Source organism: Zootoca vivipara, chromosome 4 (genome assembly GCF_965207765.1).
Source record: "Zootoca vivipara chromosome 4, rZooViv2.hap1.1, whole genome shotgun sequence".
NCBI lineage: Eukaryota > Metazoa > Chordata > Lepidosauria > Squamata > Lacertidae > Zootoca > Zootoca vivipara.
The window spans coordinates 22,026,195-22,048,188 of NC_142587.1; the positions used below are offsets into that span (position 1 = coordinate 22,026,195).

The 21,994-nt window shown below is 43.6% G+C and overlaps 1 protein-coding gene across 2 annotated transcripts in view; it reads right to left on the reverse strand.

Moving 5' to 3' along the window:
- The window catches only part of FGF14 (fibroblast growth factor 14), a 291,424-nt gene extending 269,691 nt beyond the window's left edge, over window positions 1–21,733 (reverse strand). Inside the window, exon 1 of one of the 2 annotated variants that reach the window (XM_035114705.3) lies at window positions 20,626–21,733. In XM_035114705.3, the coding sequence (XP_034970596.1) occupies window positions 20,626–20,716 (91 nt within the window). In that variant the 5' untranslated portion in view covers window positions 20,717–21,733. The remainder of the gene's footprint in view (window positions 1–20,625) is intronic. The other variant, XM_088667558.1, reaches the window with a different exon arrangement.
- Window positions 21,734–21,994: the final 261 nt, after the last annotated feature.

Here is a 21,994-nt window from a genome sequence, read left to right on the forward strand (position 1 = left end):
ACATTCTTTAAAAGCACTCACCATGAACCTTCTGTACTGAGAATCGGCTAAACATTGTAAAAATAGCCTGTTATCTAAAACTCCTGAGATTCAGTAAAAGGGAGGTATAGTTGAAACGTGCAGGTTTCAAGAAATAAACGCAGTACATGTCTCCCAACTGCTAGGAGAGGAGAGGGGTGCTCTCATTATTTTCATACATGGCATGCCTCAAAGCTTTTGACCAAAGGAAGGACTTCTGTGACACTTAATTCCTTTTGTCTATGATGGGCCAAGGCCATTATGGAATACCCTGAAGTACCATACTTACATGAAAACAGAAACTTAATACAAGTGACAGAAGTAAACACTGCTGGTTGAGAAGGCTTCTGATCTCAGTGGAGATTTGCAACCAGGTTTGGACAGAGCTAGACTCCCCCATGAAAATGGGATGTGTTGTTAGGATGCTCCTGGACCAGTGTTATCTACGGCAGCTGAGAAGGCTGCAGTAGCTAGGAGTATGTTTCACCATCTCAGGTTGATTTACCAACCATCTGGAGATATATGAGAACTAGCCTCAATAACACATAGACTACTGCAATGCTTTCAAGGGCTGCCTTGAAAGAAAACCCTCAAGCAAACGCACTGCTAACCTATATTAAAAAGGCAAGGGCATGAACAGAGAAACATGGTGGTGACCGGAAAGGAAAACAAAAACTTGGGAGTTTGTAGGAAGAGGCTGTGGACTTTTGCAAGGGTGCTTGAATACTTGTAAACAGCCATAAGCTACAAGTCACTTCTGTTTCAAACCAAATCACTGAACCATAGATCCTTTCGAGAAATTGGCTTCTTCAATTCTGAATCAAAATCCAGTAAAAGGGGGGGAGGGGGGTTGAAATGTGTTCTTCAAACAAACAGTAAACAACTTAGCAAATGTTTTTTTAAAAAAATCAATCTAATCCTTTCAGTGTTTAGATATCATTGATAATTTAATAGAATATATTTCCTGTTCAGAAGCAGAGATGTTGCATTAAGTTCTCAACCTGTTTTAGCATGGCTGTGAATGATGGCTGTACTGACATAGAGCTCCACTCAAGACTGCTGACTCTCTCTTGCTAATAAGATCCAATAAGGTGTTTTTGAAAGCACTGCACTGATGATTTGTCCATTAGGCTCTCTCTTCATGAAAGGTCTCGATACCAACATGTCTTTAAAGAGCACAAAAGAATTAGGTGTCTAATATAAACTAGACTCTCATTTGAATTTCCTTAGCCCTTTCAACTCAAAAGGAAAGGATATGCTTGCCAGGATTTTTATGTTCTAGCAGGTGCTAAATTCAAAATGTAAAAGCAATTCTAAGAGAGAGAAGTTTTCATCTTAGCGCATTTCCACCCACTCCAAAAAAGAAAAGAAAAGAGAGTCATATATCAGGCCTGTCATACTGTAGGCCTGTTTGCTGAAAGCTAGCTTGGTCGTGTGGCCTGCCATGTGCTTAAGAAACCACCTGGAGGGTTCTGCAGCATGGCATGGTCATGAAAACACAAGGTGAGGTGCAATAACATAAAAAGGAAGCTGGGAACAGCTTGGGGCTCATGATTACGACACGTGAGCATTACAGAGCTGGCATCAGCACCCAGCAACCTCAAGTAACTGTCCTGCACCCAACGGTGCTGACATCATCTCAAGATTGATCCAGTTCAGCCACTCCCCTGTGCTTCCAGGGTCAGTTTTAACCTGTCAACAAGCAGGTACAAGCACCCACTATTTAAAATTCCACCCCTTTCTTTTTTAAGGTTGTATTATTACACATCCAGTTCTCACCAAAAGGAAGATAGAAATTCATTAGTTTCATAAGAAAGCAAAAACCACAACTACATCATTGTATAAGGATGCAGTTTAACTATATAAGGAAACAATTATTTTCTAAATTTCATTAGCATGAAAGCAGGATCAGAAAGGCTCCCCTGTGGCATTTGTAACCTAGACACTGGGGAAATTGTGATATTGGGGGGGAGGGGGGTCTGAATTTCCAGGAGAACAATGAAACTGATTAGTTTATTTGTACAAGACAAGAGTCACTGTAATCAGACAGTATAAGTCACTGAAGAGGAGCCACAAAGGTAAACACAAATACAAAAGGGAATTTGGACCCTAATTGCATCTACTAATGTTATTACAATCCTTTAAAGTGGGGGGCTTGAGAGCTCAAGACCGTATCCTTAAAGAACTCTTTCCCTGTTCTAATTACAAAGCTTGTTGACCGACCAGCATTATCTCACTTTCACACCTACTGCATACTGTAAATAAGTCCTATACTTAAAATAGTTTCATCAGAAGTATATAAAAAAAAACAAAAACCTAAATTTTACCAGCATTGCATATCTATTTTTCTGCAGTGGCAAAATACGCAGGAGGGTTTTGCATGCTGAAACCTACTCTTTGGTCACTTCATTAAAAATCAGAACGTACTGCCAAACCATTGGCTACAGCCCCTGTCCTGCCCTTCTCTCAGCAACAGGTTGGCATGAGAGATGTAAATGTCCTACCATGGGATAAGTTGCCACACTGATTCCAAGCTCATCTAAAGAACATTTGCTTGGAGGACTGGGAATTCTGTTTATGTAATTCAGTTCACTTAAGACCAGATTTTTAGGATTTTCTGGATCCACATCAGGCTTGCCACATTTGTCAGAACAGTACCCTGAGATAAAAGACATCTGTGGAGTGTGTGGCTCAGGAAAAATGCCTTCAGGGGGCCCTCAGTTCCTTCCCACAGTTGTGCTTCTCCTCCAGATTGCTTCTGGTCCTCTTCCTCCTCTTCACCATTCTTCTTCCATTGCTGCCCGGTGAATCAGCAAGCGGTGGTAGAGAGGGGTAGCAGCAAATCAGGGTCATGTGTTTGAGCCCCACATTGAGGGGGAAATTCCTGCAATGCATGGGGTTGGACTAGATGACACTTGTGGGCCCTTCCAACCCTACAATTCTATGATTCTAGGTGGAACACTGCTCATTCAGCAATGGGTAAAGGTAAAGGGACCCCTGATCAGCAATGGGTACAACCCACTACTCTATTCCGAACTTAAAAATGGAAAGCGTAATGCTGGTGGTCAACAAAAGAGGTTTAAAGACTGTCTCAAGGCAAACTTTAAAAATGTAGTATAAACACTGACAACTGGGAAACACTGGTCTGAGAGCGCTCCAGTTGGAGAACAGCCTTTACCAAAGGTGTCATGGGCTTTGAAGAAACTCGATCTCAGGGCGCAAGCTAAGAGGAAGGCACGCTTGGCAAATCCACACCATGATCATCTCCCACCTGGAAACCAATGTCCCCACTGTGGAAGGACATGTGGATCCAGAATTGGCCTCCACAGTCACTTACGGACCCATTGCTAAAATAGTGTTTATGGAAGACAACCTTACTCGGCTACGAGTGGAAGAAGAAGAAGAAGAAGAAGAAGAAGAAGAAAAGAAGAAGAAGAAGAAGAAGAAGAAGAAGAAGAAGAAGAAGAAGAAGAAGAAGAAGAAGAAGAAGAAGAAGAAGAAGAAGAATCTACTAGTCCTGGGCCATGATTTTACTGATTAATTTGTTTTATTAAAGGTATATCCTGCCCTTCCTTCCAAATGAGACTGGGGCAGCATGACCTGAAGGTATATGATGCAGGAGCTTGCTGAAGCTAAGCAGGTATGAGTTCTGGTCATTTTCTGGATGGGAGACTGTTTAGAAATCCTAGGCATGCTTCCATCACTTAATAAATACAGCTTATCAATAATAAAATATACCCCTGCATTGAAACACAAAATTCTCCAACTCTAACCTGGATTCTCTTTAAAAGAAAAGCTACCTTATAACCGAGCATCCTACCTATGTTGTCTTCTAATAATAAAGGCAATTCCAACAAAGTTGACGTGTTTAACCTTGGAACTACTTTGATGTTGAGTGGGATCTATTTAATTTTAACTTCACAAAGCGATTAAGCCAAATAATTTCCAGGAGTCTACATTTCATATGCAATTGTTAAAACAGTGTGATGCTAATCCATCATACCTTCCTCCCCCCCAAATTAAAGCATTTGGGAGGGAGAGTAATTCAAACAAACACACAGGTCGGTGACATAATTTTTGTTTCCATTGTTGACATTTTTTTTGTCTCATTTTTTTTAGACTCCATTTAAAAAACAACAACCAAAAAAACTATGGTATGTTACAATCCATCTTTGACATGTTGTAATAGTGCCCTATAAGTATAAACTTGTATTTTTATGCCAAAATACAACATATTTGACAAATTTTAGAAATTGTGCTTACCACAAGATTCTGACAAAAGGTGGCAAAAGTAATCCACTCTTCAGTCCCAATATTCCAGAGCAGTTTACCAGTGATATAAAGACAATCCTTGCCCTCAAGCATACTTTAGTGCAAATGACATGGTATAAAAGGAAAAGGGATCCAAAGGGAGAATGGGGAAAAAAAGCAAACTACGGCACCAGTTCTTAGAGAGAGTGCTTCTAATGAACAACTGGGATGATGAGCCAAACATTGTGGGGCCCTTTAAGTCCTCTTGATTGCAGCTGTAGAGCAAAGCATCACCTTCAGTCACTCCAAGTGTTTAACTCTGGCTGGGGCATGCCCATTATTTTGAGGTTTACAGCACTTTAAATAATTAATAGAAACCAATTCTTTTGCAGAGAGTGCACCAATTCAAAGCAATAGCTGGGTCTTCTGTCAAAGATTTTAATTTCCTGCTTCGATAGTATTTCTTAAAGAAGAGTGGTGGTGAGCAGAATGTTTAACTTCTTCTCACAGATGGGCTGCTCAGAGAATGAAGTTGTCTGAACTCTGGTGAAATTTAAATCACTCATCCTCACTGCATGCTGCTTGATACTTTACACAATCCCACCCAGCAACATAATCGGTAGAAGCAGGCTGGCCATAGAATCACAGAGTTAGAATAAGGTTACCAGACGTCCCCATTTCCCGGGGACAGTCCCCGGATTTACAAATCAGTCCCCTGAGTCAAAATCCTATTATTCCTACTGAAGTTGAAAAGTGTCCCAGGATTCATTGAAAAAAATCTGGTAACCTTAAGTTAGAAGGGACTCCAGGGTCATCTAGTCCAATACCCTGCAATGCAGGAATCTCAACTAGATCGGACATGACAGATGGCCATCCAACTTCTGTTTAAAAACTCTCCAAGGAAAGAGAGCACACCACCTCTTGTGGGAGTCTGTTCCACTGCCGAGTAGCTCTTACTGTCAGAAAGTTCTTTCTGATGTTTAGTCAGAATCTCCTTTCTTGTAACTTGAATCCATTGGTTCGCTTCCTAGCCTTCAGAGCAGGAGAAAACAAGCTAGCTCCATCCTTCATGTGATAGCTGTTTACAGAACTAAATGCACCTAAACCCACTTCCTTCCATTGGTTTAAGCATGCTGGCCTCTGTGTTGTATTGCAGCCAGTACAAAGACGCTTCCCTTTGACATGGCATCACACGTTCTATATTAGCCTCTGACACTCAGGCTATCATTTCTCACACCTGTGTGTGTGTGTGTGTGTGTGTGTGTGCGTGATCTAACAATCAGATTGCAACCTTTGTGATGAGCATATTCTCTCTGTGCTAAATAGAAAGGGTTCACTCTTGCTACTTGCGTTGGTAGAACAATAATTCCAGAGAAACAGAAAAGCATATGGTGCATGATATATACCAAGACTAGCTATGCAAAGCTGAATACCTGCACTAAATGAAGCTTGTTAATCCCTCAAAAATAAGGAACTCTGCCTCCTCACCACCAAAAGAATGTTATTACTATCAAGGCAAAGAGATGCTCTGAAATGAGGGAAATAATACCTGTTGTGTTCTTGAACAAAGAAGAAACACCTAATAATCCTGAGAAAGATGGACTTTTCAAACATGTGGTTATATGTTTCAATATCTGCTTAAAAGTCTCAAGGAGAATCGCTGATATTTCCCATTATCTGGGCCTAAACATCAGTAACAGCAACTGGAAGAAGTTTCATTGAGAGAATATCTTTTTCTTTTTCTTCTTCCAAAAGATGGGAGGAATTACCTTGGGCACTCCCCAAAGTTCTACAAATATTGTTATCAGCTATTAAATTACAGGCAGCAAATGTTTTATGCGTGTCTGATATGTATTGCAATTTCACATGCGTGCATTGTGTCAAACCAACCCCAAAGTGCCCCAAAAATGACACAAAAAGGGGTGCGGCAGGCGCAGAATGGGATGCTTGCAGGCTTTTTCAATGGTGTTCCAAACACATGCAATTTCACTTAAACACACAGTGCCTTGGAACGCAACCCCCCATAAATTTGGAGTTGCCTGTACAGGACATTCCATGCTTTTGCAAAAAAAATGTAAAAAAAAAATCCCACTTTAACATAATGGACACAAGTCAGCCAAAGTTGAGTTCCCGTAGAGGAAATATAAAGCCATTGACATTAAAGGAATTTAAGAGTGTACAACATTTACAAGATGCTGCACCATGCTGCACCATAGCTGTAATCTTCACGAAGATGTGATTAATAATCCATCATTAATATATGCCTTTTTGTTTACAAACATATCGTGCCAACTATTTCCTTAGGTCTTAACTCTTCTCTATAAATAGCAACAGTTCCACTACTTCTGATACATCTCATAACACATCTGTTAAATTTCACTCACCAGTCTCAATATTAGCAATCAAACCATTTTGGCTACCTTGCTTGCTGCAATCTGATACCATGTGCACAAGGGAGAAGCAGGGCACACCACATCATACTTACAATGCCATCCATGACAGACTGTGCACATAGAATCATAGAGTTGGAAGGGACGCTACGGATCATCTGGTCCAACCCCCTGCAATGCCGGAATATGCAACTGTTCCATGCAGGGATCAAACCTGCAAGCTTGGCTTTATCAGCACCATGCTGAAACCATTGCATCCATGCATGCAACGGCAAAAGTTACCAATTGAATCTCTTTTTAAAGCTAGATGCTACACCAGACACACACACACACACACACACCAAAAAAAATCCAAACGTAGACCTAGCCAAACACTACAATGGTGTTATCTTTCAAATGCCAAAATGCCCAATAGGGTTGTTCCCGTAAACACACAGAGGACCACAGAAAAGGTCAATGCAACCTTCTCTGCAGGGCAGAGTGTTGAGGCAGAAGTCCAGGGCCACATTCAGGAGAATGATCAGGAGCACATCTGAAACCAGCAAGGCTGACTTACCATATTTTGAAGCGAAGTAATGCAACCGTTAGGTCCAGTGCTTTCCCCCCCACCTAGAAAAATATGTGCCGGTACTCACCGTGAAGTTGTTACAGTAAGTGCCACACTTTTTAACAACAACAACAAAAAGAGGTGCCGATACTGCATACCCTTGAAGTACCCCCTGAAAAAAAAAGTACTGGTTAGGTCTGTAGTTTAAAAAGATCTAGTTGCCTGACAGAAACTTGTCGGGCAATTCCCTGCCCCAAAGCAGGGTAGGGAAGTGAGGTGCTCCACACAGACACCCCAATAATACAGCAGGGTTGGATGAGAATAGTTCCTGTGCCTTTTAGATTTGTTTTTAAGCTCCATCCGGTACGCAGGCTGAGACCCTACCTGCCTGCAGACTGTCTAGCCAGAGTGGTGCATGCTCTAGTTATCTCCTGCTTGGACTACTGCAATGCGCTCTACGTGAGGCTACCTTTGAAGGTGACTCGGAAACTACAACTAATCCAGAATTCAGCAGCTAGACTGGTGACTGGGAGCGGCCACCGAGACCACATAACACCGGTCTTGAAAGATCTACATTGGCTCCCAGTACGTTTCCGAGCACAATTCAAAGTGTTGGTGCTGACCTTTAAAGCCCTAAATAGCCTTGGTCCAGTATACCTGAAGGAGCGTCTCCACCTCCATCATTCTGCCCGGACACTGAGGTCCAGCACCGAGGGCCTTCTGGCAGTTCCCTCGTTGCAATAAGCCAAGTTGCAGGGAACTAGGCAGAGGGCCTTCTCAGTGGTGGCGCCTGCCCTGTGGAATGCCCTCCCAACAGATGTCAAAGAGGAGAACAACTACCAGACTTTTAGAAGACATCTGAAGGCAGCCCTGTTCAGGGAGGCTTTTAATGTTTAATAGATTATTGTGTTTTATTTTTCTGTTGGAAGCCGCCCAGAGTGGCTGGGGAAACCCAGCCAGATGAGCGGGGTATAAATAATAAATTGTTGTTGTTGTTGTTATTATTATTATTATTATTATTATTATTATTATTACTACTGCAACATCACTGTTGTTCATTTCAGCGCGGCAACCCATAAAATCCAACAATATGGTGGTTTTGTGCAGCGTGCAGCAGGTTGGTTAACTAATATACTGAAGAAACTGTGGCCACATTTACATTAGGATGTTTTCATATTTCAGCTCTGTTTCACATATTGGTGTGCTCCAATATACCCAACTGCGCATGAAAGCTGCCATGTTAAGCCCACTAAACTGAGAGTAACTCCCACTGAAGTAAGCATGACTTACTTTTGAGTAGCCACATAGAGGACTGCACTCATTCAGAGATGCTATACCCAGCCTACAACTGCCTGCATTGCACCCAGAATCTGTCATTTGCTTGAGGAAGTAAAGATCTATCAGAAGTGGATTTGTGGTACAGGGCTGTTGTGTGCTGCATCATAATTGTGTGTGTGTGTGTGTGTGTGTTTTAAAAAAAATCCAGGCTGGCTCATACATGGATGACTTCTATGGGTGAGTAAGCCTTCACAGAAATAATAATGCCATAGGTGGCACTTTTGTATCTCTTTGCATCACCTTGTACACAATGCTTTTCAATGGAGTCACTTGGCATCCCACATTCCCCTGTCATTCATCAAGTGAACAGCAGTGAAGTGTACAGAAATCAAGTGTGAATCAGGCCTTTGTTGTGAAGAAATGGGGCCATGACAGTGCTGCACTGCAGATGTTATCAACGTGAGTTTGCAAGGCTTTCTCCACTTTTTTTTTTTTAAAAAAATATATAACTGCTTTTGGGAAAAAACATTTGGAGAAGGGCTGCGGCTCATTTGTACAATGCAAGCCGAAGGTCCCAGGTTCCATTTCCAATAGGTAGGGCTCAGAGAGGCACTTGCCTGAAACTCTGCAGAGTTGCTGCCTGTCAGAGTTGACAATATGAACTTGATTCCTGGACCAGTGTTCTGAGTCATAGAATCATAGAATTGTAGAGTTGGAAGGGAACCTGAGGATCTTCTGGTCTGACCCCCCTGCAATGCAGGAATATGCAGCCATCCCATATGGGGATTGAACCTGCAACCTTGGCATTATCAGCACCATGCTTTAACCAACTGAGCTATCCAGGCATAAGGCAGTTCCTTGTCTCCCTTTATAGTGGCTTCTGCCTCCTCCTGTTGGATCAGGCCAGAGGCCCATCCAGTCCAACATCCTGTTCTCACAGTAGCCAACCGGATGCCTGGAAGCAAACCTCAGTGAACATGACTGTGTTGTGAGAACCACTTACTCATGAGTCAGCACTGCTAAACTTTTTTGGCTTCCTTCTGAATAAAAATGCATAAATGTGCTAATGACCATATTCTCTTCTCCTAACATAATTTGACGTCTAGAGAAAGATGAACAGCCTATTGGTCTTTTAAAAAATAAAATAAAATAAAAACAAATAGAGACATAAGTTTTAATATTGTACTGTCATATTTATTCTTATGGTCTATAGTTGTTGTTCTGAGCTGCCCTGAGAAGGTTGGCAAATAAATCTATTAAATAAGCATAACAGGCAAACATGCGTATTACGTTTGTCCCTCAAGTATCAATCATTCTCTTATAGAGCAATCCCTATTCACAGCTACTCAGAAGTGAGCCCTACTATGCTGAGTGGGGCTTATTGCATGTGGAGACCTTTTAATCACCCCCCGAAATAAATTCAGACAAGACTCAAAATTTTGGTTTGGTTTTTGGCAGAATTTAGGCCACAACTTTATTGATTACAATCAAGTGAATGGTTGCATAGGCTCTGGTTCGACTAGCTCCCTGCACCCTTGCAGGCAGCGCTGAACCTGGGCACCAACCATATGTAAGCCTCGGGTGAACACCTGGGACAGTGGCAAGCAGGAGCCCTGCTAGGCCTCTACCCAGATGTCCCCTGGACTCAGGCTCAGAGGACAACCCCTCACAGGGAAGACCAACCATGAGTCCGTGGATTCCTTTAGAGGAATACCCAATGCATAGGGATGGCTAGGCATCCTGCCACCCCTATCACCTGAACAAGAGCCTATCCGCAACCTTACAAGTTGTGACAATTTGCTACACAGCAGGCGAAAACCAAATGGCACCAGCCAATCAGCCAAGTGGGGAAAATTCCTGCCGTGCCCGTCCCAATGACAGGCGGCACATGACGGCATAGCAAGGTTGAGCGTGCAAGCCCTAAAAGTAGGGAGAGGTGGGCAGGTGTTCCTATGCACGGAGCTTAAAAGAGGCAGCTCAGGGACACATGCATGGGCTTAAATAGAGGTCCCTCGATTGCTTTGACTGGCATCCCTCTTGCCCAATTGCTCCCGAGATCGAGGGACCTCCAATAGGGTGTTGTGGCTATCCAAACGTTCCCACCCACAACACAGGGTCTGGTTGCCAGGTCCCACCGAAACACATGCCCTCTTATTAGGAAGGACCCGATATACCAGGGAAATATGTATAGGATTGCCGCTGTAAGTACTATACTAAAACCAACTAGCACCAAGATGGACGCAGATCTATGGCTCAAACAGAAAGAATCATGAGCATGAAATAATTTCACCCATTAAGAAGGGCAACACACGCTTTAATTAGATCAGGGGAGGAAATTTAATTTGTGTAAATTCAGAAAATATATTCCATGGTGGGCAAGTAGGTGAGATCCAAGTAAACAGGTCGTTGTTCATTTGAGTGCCGCGAAGAGCATGCCAACACCAGGCATCTATTAACTTCATAATAGATAGGCATGCAATGCATATGTATTAACATCTTAGCATACATAATTCTGTGGCCTTTACGGACACTGCTTCAAAACTAGAATTTATTTATTATCCACTCTTCCCCCAGAAGGAATTCAGGGGCATAGTATAGAATCATTAATATTTAATTGAAACATTACAAAATTTAAAACTGTGATAAAACTGCCTGGTGACCAACAATATATTTGACTTCCTTGTGTATGTCCCCTTTTGACTTTGATGGAGATGCATTTTGCCTAAAAGAGACCTCTATGTTCACCAGATCCAGACCCTGGGGGTTAAATTCCTGTACCTTTAAGGACTGAACAGAAGTCAGAATTTTCCCAGGCGAAGCTTTTCGTAACACAGTGGTGCATTGGCAGGAGCAGCCATACCTGCTGAAATGTTCTCTTCTCTGCTAATTTTAAAGGTATAGGATTCAGAAGGTACACAGGACATCTCCTTAAAAGAGATAAGACTGTTTTAAGTCTTGTCTGTTTTATCTTATCTATTTTATTTTATCTATAAGTCTTATCTATTTCAGTCAGTGTAGATAATATTGAACTAAATGGACAAATAGGTCTCATCTGCACTGCACATTTCAAGCAGTATTATTGCACTTTAAACAGTCACATACCCTTCAAGTGTCCCTATTTTCCAGGGACAGTCCCAGTTTTACAGAAGCCATCTCAGTTTCTGATTTGATCCTGCAATGTCCCACTTTTTCTTAGGACATCCCTATTTTCATTGGAGAAATGTTGGAGACTATGGAGTTATGAGACACACACACACACACACACAAGCCAAAGAGATAAGTAACTATACAAACTTTAGAAGACATCTGAAGGTAGCCCTATATAGGGATGTTTTTTAATGTTTAATGTTTTATTATGTTTTTATATATGTTGCAAGTCGCCCAAAGTGGCTGGGGCAACGCAGTCAGATGGGCAGGGTATTATTATTATTATTATTATTTATTTATTTATTTATTACGGTCAGAGACCAGCTTGTGAAACTTGAAATGGAACTACAATCCCAAAAGCAAAGCAAACATTTAAAACGATATACAACAATGGATTTTAAGTTTTAAAATGTGGTAGGCATATTATTATTATTGACTAGGACATCCCTATTTTCATCAGAGAAATGTTGGAGGGCTTCCCTCAAAGAATATCAGGAACTGTAGTTTGTTATGGGTGCTGAGATTTGTTACGAGACCCCCTATTCCCCCTGCGCAGAGCTGCAGTTCTCAGCGTGGTTTAATTGTCAATCCATCTTCACAAGGAACTCTGAGAGTTGTAACTCTGTGTGCGAGCCTCCATCACATGTCTTTCCCATCAATGACAGGCTTGATCCTGGCACCTTCTTCACGCATTGAGCTATGGCCTCTCCATTCATACTCTGCCAGGGCTAAGCAATACTAGTAAGGATTTGAAAAAACAAAACAAAACCTGACTTAACCTCCACAGTAGAGAAAGACAACGCAGTGCCTGAAGGGTTGTATTCTCCCACATGAACTTGCCCTCCAATTAAGATCTCTCTCAGAGTCCCTTCTCCAAGTGAAGGGCTGGGGCCCGTGGGTGGAAGCTGCCAAAAAGGGATGAAAAAATAGTAATTTTCCACTTCAGAACATTGTCTTCTTTATGCCTGGGAGCTCTGTAGCATTTCATGTATTTTTTCCCCCCTCGGTTGTTCATACATTTGGTGGTTTGTAACTGATTTGATGTAAGTTGAGTGGGTATGATTGCTTTTGATGTATTGCTGATATTTTGTTGGTTTTGGGTCGCAGCCAATATTAATTCTACTCAGAGTAGACCCACTGAAGTTAACAAACGTGACTAACTTAAGACTATTAATTTCTACAGTACTGTAGAAAGGCAGAATACAAATTAAAATTCGAATTGAGTTTAAATCAATGCCTCTTCCCCCAATTGCCTGCCTTCAGAGGTCAGCCAGCTGCACCCCAACTGCAGAGAGGGCCTTTTCTGCAATGGCACCCAAATTATGGATTTCTCTCCCTAAAACTGTATGTCTGGTACTTTCTTTTACTATTATTTAGGTACCAGATAAAGTTTGTCTTGGTGTCTAGGGCCTTTAATGGTGTCTTACCATATTTGCCCCTTATAAATGGAGGGACTACTATTTTATCCTGTTTGTTGTTGTTGTTTTAATAAAACAAAACACTGTGTGCTTGTGGTTGTTTTTACCTGCTGTTTAATCATGTTTCTTTTATGCTGTACTGTTCATGTTTTATCAAACCGCCTTGAGGCTATCGTGAAAGGTAGGCTATAAATACCTCAAATTAAAGTGAAATGCTTTTAGACCAAGATCTATCTATATGCATGCATTCTTTCCAATGCCATGTAGAGTCCAGCAACAGCAGCACGTGTTTGTGAGTTAAGAGGTGGATTCAGTCCTCCATTCTTCTACGATTCCTGTCAGTTTCAATCCCATTCTAAAAGCTTACTGCAATACATCTGGCACAAAGTTTTGTGTCAATGCAGCTGGCCTCAAATCCCTGTAGGATGATACACAAGGATAGTCATCCCTAGATTTTCTTCCTGCCATTTCTGCATTCCACCCTTTAGTCAGCTCAAGAGCAGCAGTTGTTCATGGCACTGCTGTTCTACATCTGACAATTATGGCTACTGCCAGCATGGCAGCTTGGCCCCCAACTACTGCCCCACACTGGCTTCCCTACACACTGTGATTCTTCTCACCCATGCACCGTTGAATACCATGACATTGCCTTGGCACAGAGTGGGGTCTCATAATAATATGATCCTTAACAAAAAAGGAGCTAAAGCAATTGGGAATTCCCAGTTACAGGAGAAAATATGTTACAGACCTTTATTTCGTTTCTCCAGCAAAAATTAATCTCAGGGTTGTGGATTCTGCCCCCCCCCACCTTGGGCAAAAGACTGCCCTCTACAATTCCATGATTCTATTGCCAGATGAGAGAGTACTTTATAAGCAAGTTTACCCTTTGCATTTGGGGGTGGGGAGCTGAATCTGACCAGCATGCCAAACCCTTCCTCCTGCCCCTGTGGGCCAACTTTAACAAGTGGGCAACTCTGCCCAGATGTCAATTACCTGACGTCATGACAACTTGAAAGGCACCTTTGAATTCCATAAGTTATTTCAAAACAAACTGCTTGTAAATACCATCAAAGTGATGGTAGCCATACCTTTACCTGCCTTTCACCTGAGGTCTCATTAATCTGGGAGGAGCAGGAGGCTTGTTGAAGTCACATTTCTTATCAAGATGCAAAAACAGGGCTAGCACAAGAGGACAGTGATGATGAATGTTTTGAGAGGAAGACACCTGGTCATTTGGAAAGACATTCAAATCAACTCCACATTTCTGTTCCTGCCAGTGTCCCACTTTATAAGCAATCACACATACACAGTTGTTCCTCCTTAACTGGCTGGAGTAACCAATTATGGTTGCCAATACTCTTGAGCTAGAACTGAACTAAGAATCAGGGAATGGAACATTGTCTCATTGCCAGTTGGCCAAACTAACTCATAACCATTCCATTATTTACCCTATGCCATATTATTGCTTAAACCAGCATGAAATGCTATGTATCAGTAATTCCCAACCAGTTGGCTAGAACCCAAAATTGAATACAGAAGACATATAAGCGAGCTCCAAACTCTATGATACATGGAATGCATCTTCATAGTTTAAAAATACAAAACAAAATTACTGTATAGGACCTAATCCAGATTTAGAACATGGTGCGGGTACAATGGGGTCAATCTTTTCACCACACAAACCTAGTACACCCATGCACAATATTTGTGCAACTCTTAAGAGGTTTCCCAAGGAAGGAAGCTGTAGCACAGGGAAGAAAGAGTTAACCTCCCTCCACCCATGATACAGGCCCAGGTCAGGACCTCCTGCAGCAGTTATTTTAAATGCACACAAAATGGACATACCTGCAAATATTCATTTAATGTATTGGGTCCTTTGAGCCTGAGCTTCCAGGATGTTAAATATGTTTATAGTCAGTGCAGCAAAATCCACACTGACCATATGTGAATTAATAGTGTTGAAATTGGACCTGGATCCAAATCTGTGCTATACTGTGAATCCACTCAGTAGCTTGCAAAGGTGTCCCCCCCCCCATTTTGTATTGAGGTCTAAATGAATGCCCAGGGTGGGAGACAGCAGCATACTCCTGGCCTCCCCTCCTCTATGCCTTTGTAGAGAGCCCTTGCTTGTACAATTTTATATGTGAGCCTTCCTATACATGTCCTAATGAACACACATAGGTCAAGGAACCTGCCACTGCAATGCCACACACACCCCTAAAAAAACAAAACCCACATGCACACACGCTCATTTAGTCCTCAAATAACATCTAAAACTCCCTTGTCTGTCAGCTTCGCTTCCCATTTGCAAAGTGGTGACGATGAGACAAGGATTTCAAAATGTCTCAAATGCTAAACATGCTCCTAATAATATTGACTTCCGGTCGGGGGCGGGGGACAAAAGGATGCACACGAAGGCCCAGTGAGTGCTGCCTCCAGGTCATCAGCTGAACATTCTTGAGTTTGGTAATGGCAGGGATGCATCTCCTGTTTTCCCACACACTTAGAACTTCATGCAGTACATATCGATTCACTTGCATATTGGAGTGAAAACGGCAACACATGGAGCAAGTCTCTGGGGATGGCAAAATGTTCACTGATCCCAATCTTAGAGGTGCACATTGCATTGCCACTGAGGATACTGAGGTGCTTCACTTGATTTGTTCACAGCCACATGTGATCAGAAAGTTGTGTTGCAACAAGCACTGTGGTACTGGGAGAGGCCTTCTGAATGGCACAATGCAGCCCCTTGAAAAGGCAAGGTGTCTAGGGCCTACTCTGATCTGCCCTCTCTTCCCAGAACTTGTAAAAGCTGAGGATGACTTCACTAAACAAGGCACTGGGGTGGTTGAGGGAGGGGGTGCAAGGCAAACCAAGCTTAATAGTAACAAAATATACAAACTTTGAAACTTTGACTTATTTTGCTCACTTTAAATATTATAGAAAACCAAGCAGGTCACAAAATATTTCCCCTTGAAAATAAGTACTGGTAAGTAAAAGTTAAGGGCCAATGTGCCTCCTTTTCCAGGACCCAGTTTTGAAAGTCAAAATATATTTAACCACCGCAATTTCTAAAAGCATATTCTCTCAACTTCCTAAATTAAATTGCTTCACTGTGACAGTCATTCTGAAATGTTTCACATGCCATTCAGTGATAGGAATCCCAAGAAGCAAGCACGGCAGATGAAGGAAAAATAGAGGGAAGGAAAAGAAGACATTGTTATTTGGAAAAAGTTGGATAAATGTTCACATACAAATGGCTTTTGAACAACTCAGACACATCAGTGTTAAGAGAAACTCCAAGCACAGACATTCTCATTTTCATCGTATGTAAAACTGAATATTAAGAATTTTATTCAGAAGGTGATGAAAATTCCAGCTGATACCATAATAGACCATTCATTTGCCTAGGCAATCAAACACAAGTTGATACATTTTGCATGATCCACCACAGGCTTAGAAGCTACAAAACTGCTTGATTCTAACCATGAAATTAAACGTTTCATGTAACAAAAGAACACTTGCTCTGTGTGAATGAAATACTGTATGTTGAATACCCGAAGCTAGGACAATGCAACAAAAGTAAGGTATGAATTATGTTTATTTGTAGGGTCTTGCTCCTGGATGCAACAATAACTCTCTATCCCAATTTTCTTTCAGTTTACCCATTAACAAATCCAATCAAGATGACTAGTGGTTAACATCCTAATGTCTCTAAAAATTATAGCATCTTGCAATGTTTAAATGGCAGGTCCTTTTGTTTTGAATTCACGCTGTGGTGAGGTTTGCACAGCAAGTTACTCATAAGTAAGCCCCACTGAGTTCAGTGAAACTCATTATCTAGTAAATCTTCTTAGGGTTTTCACAGTCTTATTTTTGCTAAAGCAGGAAAGCATTTTAGTCATTCATCACTCATCATTACAACTAATATGCCATAATGCAACAAAGGAAAAACTGAGCAAAATATGTTACTTGGTACTTTATTCAAAGCATGATTTAGCCATCATCAACACAGTTTCTTTCATGGCTGTGTAAACACTCCAATATTTGTTCCTAAAGGTCAAGCGCTATATTTCGTGCATAGCTTGTTTTTCCCTCAAGAATCGTAGCATCATATGCAAACGCTGCCTCAGACAAACTTTAGAACATGGACCAGTCATTGACCTGCTACAGTACATCAACCACTGTCAAAGAAATCTATTCATGTAGCACCACACACATTGCCAAGTCTTTCCCACCTTAAAATCATAACCTATTTATCCTCCTCTGAGTCATAACAAACAGAACACAATCGATCATATTCAAGACTATTCCTCAGGGCTCTTTTACAGTTTAGAGGGGTTTGCCTATATTTCACATTAATTGATCAATTAATTTCACAGCAGACGCATACCTCAGGACCACAGACTACTTGCGACATATATTAAAGGCTTTAGCTAAGGCAGAAACAGGGAGCGGAAACCAGGAGAGGGAAACCATTATTACCACAACAAAAAGCTGTAGGAGAGGGTGCACTGGTGTGTGTGAGAGAGAAAGAAAGAAGCTCAACAACTTTTGGAAAGAAAATAGCTTGCAAGTACAGTATATACCAAAATCCACGTCCGGTTGCTGCATTGCTAACAGAGTGATGCTGAAACTAAAAGATAACATGAAGCACCTAAGCTTTTTGTTCACACTTAACTAGGCAGCCTCCATCCTAATCAAAACTGCTGTACTGTACATGTCATGCTATAGAATATTTGCATTTTGCATTTGTGCATCACCGCACCAGGACCAGAATTTCAGTTTCCCCTGATGTAGGACAAACAGCAACAGCATGTTATAAATCACTTTTAAAAAAACAAAGAAAAGGACTAAGGATAATGGAGAGTGGGGTGGTAAGAACAGAGATCACCTAGGAGAGTTTTGCTTATCCTGTACATTTCCAAAGGCCTCTAATATAGTTTCTTATCAAGTCTTATTCATTCCAACTGGACCCTGTGAAAGGGAATCTGCAGCATTTTGGGGTACCTAGGTATCTCAAAAATCTCCACCATCTCTGAAACATCTAGAAAGAAGCTCAGCATAGCATCCTCCTTGGAAGAAGTCATCATAAAGTAAAGTGGACAACTATCCTGAGAAGCAACCTCTCTCTCTCTCTCTCTCTCTCTCTCTCTCTCTCTCTTGTGCCTGGAGGGATCTAAAGGAGTCCAAAACATTCCTGTGTTCACTCTGGTTATCCTAGGCTGTGCATTTCTCTTGCTTGCAAGGGGAGGGGAAGGGGCCCTTCTATTCCTTACCGCTCTTTTGTTGTTGCAGAGATGCAACATCTTTGTTATTTAAAAGGAAATCAGGGGGCAAAAAGGGGGCTTTATTATTTAGGTCAATTTCTCCGACTGCCTTGAGTCCAGCCTCAGGGCATCCTCCTCACCAGCCCCTATCTGCGTTCAGGTGGTCAAGGAGGCAAGTGCTTTCTGCAGGAGTGCTTTGATGTGTTGTTTTTATATACATAGACTGGAGAAGAATGCACCGTCTTCCTTCGTCCGTTTGCACGAAGGTCCTGCGCCTTGGCAAAGTTGCCGTGGCCCAAGCGTGCTGTCCTTCCCCCCCCCCCCACCGCAGTGCCTGCAAGTGGGGAGCAAAAGGTTGCCTTCCAGGACCAGGAGGAAGGATCAGCGCCAAGCTAAACCCACCACCACCACCACCAAGCCCACTACCAACCCTCGGCTCGTCCTGTGCAGAAGGGAAGACCGAGCTCGCTCGCTCTTTCCCACCCCACCCCCACCCCCCGGAGAGCTGAAGGGGCTGCTGGGGCATCCTGCCTTCTTTGGTATTCTGGGAAGGAGCTGCTTCTGTTTGCTGCAGCGGGGAAACGGACGGAGCCAACACACACACACACGAAGGGAGCAAAACATCTCTCTCTCGGGATGCAGAGTTGGTCCCTTTGCATTGCAAGTCTGAAGCCAGGGGGGGAGGAAAAGGCTGCCCCCCAAGCATCAGCTGCCAAGCCTGCTGCAGCTTGTTGGTGTGTCAGCGGATGCTTATGATCTACTACACTGCAGTACCAGCGTCAAGAGCCTCCTGCTTAGAAACTGCCACTGCAGGGCAGGCAACACCAAAAACACATACACAGACTACACGAGTCTTCCCACCCCACACCCCTGCTCCTTTCTAGGCTCCCCACAAACCTCCACAGGCTCTTGCCCTCCAGAGCACTGCTAGGGACGGCAGATCCCCGCCCAAGACCACACAGGTGATCCCAACTAACCAACTCGACAGGCTTGAGCCTGTGTGTGTGTGTGTGTGTGTGTGTGTGTGTGTGGACGGGGAGAAGGCGGGGGTCTGTCTGTCTGTCTGTCTGTGGCGCCGCTTCCTTGGAAGACTCTCCTTCTCCCTGCCTCCCTCTCTCTCTCCCCAAACTCTCTCCATTTGCCAGCGCTGTCCTTCCCCGTTGACACGAGGGGAAGGGAATTAAGGGGGGTGGGGAGGCTTGGAGGAGGCGGTGGGGTTGTGGGGGCTGCCCAAAGCACCTGCAATTTGCATTTCCTTATGTAACGTACTGCAAGTTTCCCCGTTGGAGCTTGCTGGGGTTGGAAGCTGACAAGCAGACAGGCTGGGCTGATCAACAAGGCGCAAAAAAGTGAACCTAGACAGGCGCGCAAAAAGCTAGGTCATTTATTATTATTTTTTAAGATCCTGGGCTTCATGGGATAAGGAGGCCATGTGCATTGCATGACTTCCTTCCACATGTGGCAAGCCAGCCCTGCTGCTGCGTATGGAGACGGGGGGGGCTCCTTCTTCTCCTTCTGAGTGGGGCCTTGGGCTTCTGCCTCCAAAGTCCTGCTCAGAAAATCTCCACTGCACGCACACACACACACCCCTCTCTCTGCCTAGGCTACTGTTGGACAGGTGGACTTTCTCTTAGTTCCCTTCCAGGCACAAACTCCCTGAAAGTGTTTCTCTCTCTTTTCTCTCTGCCACCAGGTTGCAGACTAGGGGGAATGCGGGGATGGGGAAGGGCAGCTGACGAAGATCTGGTGAATAGACACGAAAGAGTTGGGTTTCTCTTCTTTTCCCCCTGTCCACTTTAGAAGCACGAGCCACGCTTGCGAGTTGAACCGAAAGTCTCAGGCAGGGCGCCCTCAGGTACACCCACCAGTCGCGCAAGGCCCTGAGACCTCTGCTGGAAACTGTTGCGGGGAGCGGGCAGACCAGGAAAGAAACGAGGGTTATGAGAGTATGAGACACTGCTACAATTTCATCTTCCGGTTAAGAAATGTCAACAGAGATCTAAGTTTTCTCTCCCCACACCCTCCCACCCTCTCTCTTCCCCGTTGGAAACAATTCATCCAAAGCAGATTTTGGCGAATTTCCTGCAAACACAGCCTGGCTTATTTGTACACGGCGCTGCACGCAAGTCTGCACCGGCCTGCTTTCCTATTTCCCCCTGTCTCCCCTCGAGAGGACTGCAGACCTGGCGCTATGGGGAGCAACAGACGAGAGTAACACAAAGGTGGGGGGTGACTGTCACACACACACACACACACACACACACACACACACACACACACACACAGTGATGCAGTGTATTGCTTACCAGTTGTGTTCTTGTTCTTCTTAAGACTCTTGCCACAAAGACACTGCAGCATATGCGATCCTTTGCTGAAAATGTTCCAAAGAAACCACATTGATTTGGGCGAAAGAGCAATCCTGCGCTTATACACCCTGAGAAAGAGGAGATCCTTGTGGTTGTTGCATAATAATAAAAATTGAGATTAGGGTCTACTCCAGAGGGGCACCAGTTTTATCATTGGCCACCAAAACAACAAAAACAAAAACAAAACAAAAAAGAGGAAAAAAGATTAAATCCTGATCTCCCAGGTTTTTCCCCCCCTTCCTTTCCTTTCTTTCTCCCCCCCTTTCCCCCTCACGTGGTTAATTTCTTTCAGACTTCTCAATGGATGCGTTTTTCAGCCAGGGTGAACGGTTATCTCCCTCCTCCAGAACGACGCTGGATTATCACCCAAAACTGTGGAAGAAGAAAAAAGACATAGATCCTTCTCTTGCTTGCCTTCTTGTTCCTGTTCCTTCTCCTCCTCTGATTTCAGATGGAAGCCAACCAAGACATGAGGCGATGAAATTCCAGCCAAGGCCAAAAACTAACCCGAGACAACAGTAAAGCGCGAGAGATCCCCACAGAGGAAACCATAGCCTGTGACTTGATGGCTGGGAGGCTGGGTGGATCTGCAGAACAAAGCCAAGGCAGGATGCATCCTACTAAAAGACTGCCATAGTGCAGCCCGTTGGAAGGGAGAACGCACAGCGCCCGGATCTCCTCCACCACCACCCAGCTCAAGTCTGATGGATGAAGGCAGGTGCTCCCCTCGGAAAGTGCTGGTTTCTACCATCAAATCATCTCAGGGATGTATGTAATTGTGTGGCACCTGCGGTTCCCAGTTGCACAGCAGATGCAAATCTTTAGCCCTTAGCATGCAGGCGAACCACACACGCGACAGAGGCAGGTCCCTTCTCTCTTTCTTTCTCTCTCTCTCTCCCTGCTTCGTCCAGCACTGGCGTGCATTAGGGGGAAACGGAGACGGATCCTCCCCCCTCATGCACACACACACACATGCATAGATAGAGAGAGAGAAAGAGAGAGAGAGAGAGAGAGACGCAGGCACACACTGGATTCTGCTCCTGAGCCTGGGCTATGAGTTACAGGCTTTCAACGGGAGTAGGAGGAGTTGAGATTTGCATGGGGAGCCTGGCTTTCCATGACGTAGCCACGTGCTCCCGAGCCTGTCACCAGTGAGATGCTTCAGCCAGCCCAAGGAAGGCAGTGTCACTGCAGTCTCTGCCTTGTCCCCCCCACCCATGATCCAACCCCCCTCTGCTCCGTTTCTCTCACCTAGCGTGCTGCAGCTTAAAATACTGGACCCAGCCTGCCACTTGTACTCTCCAGGGAG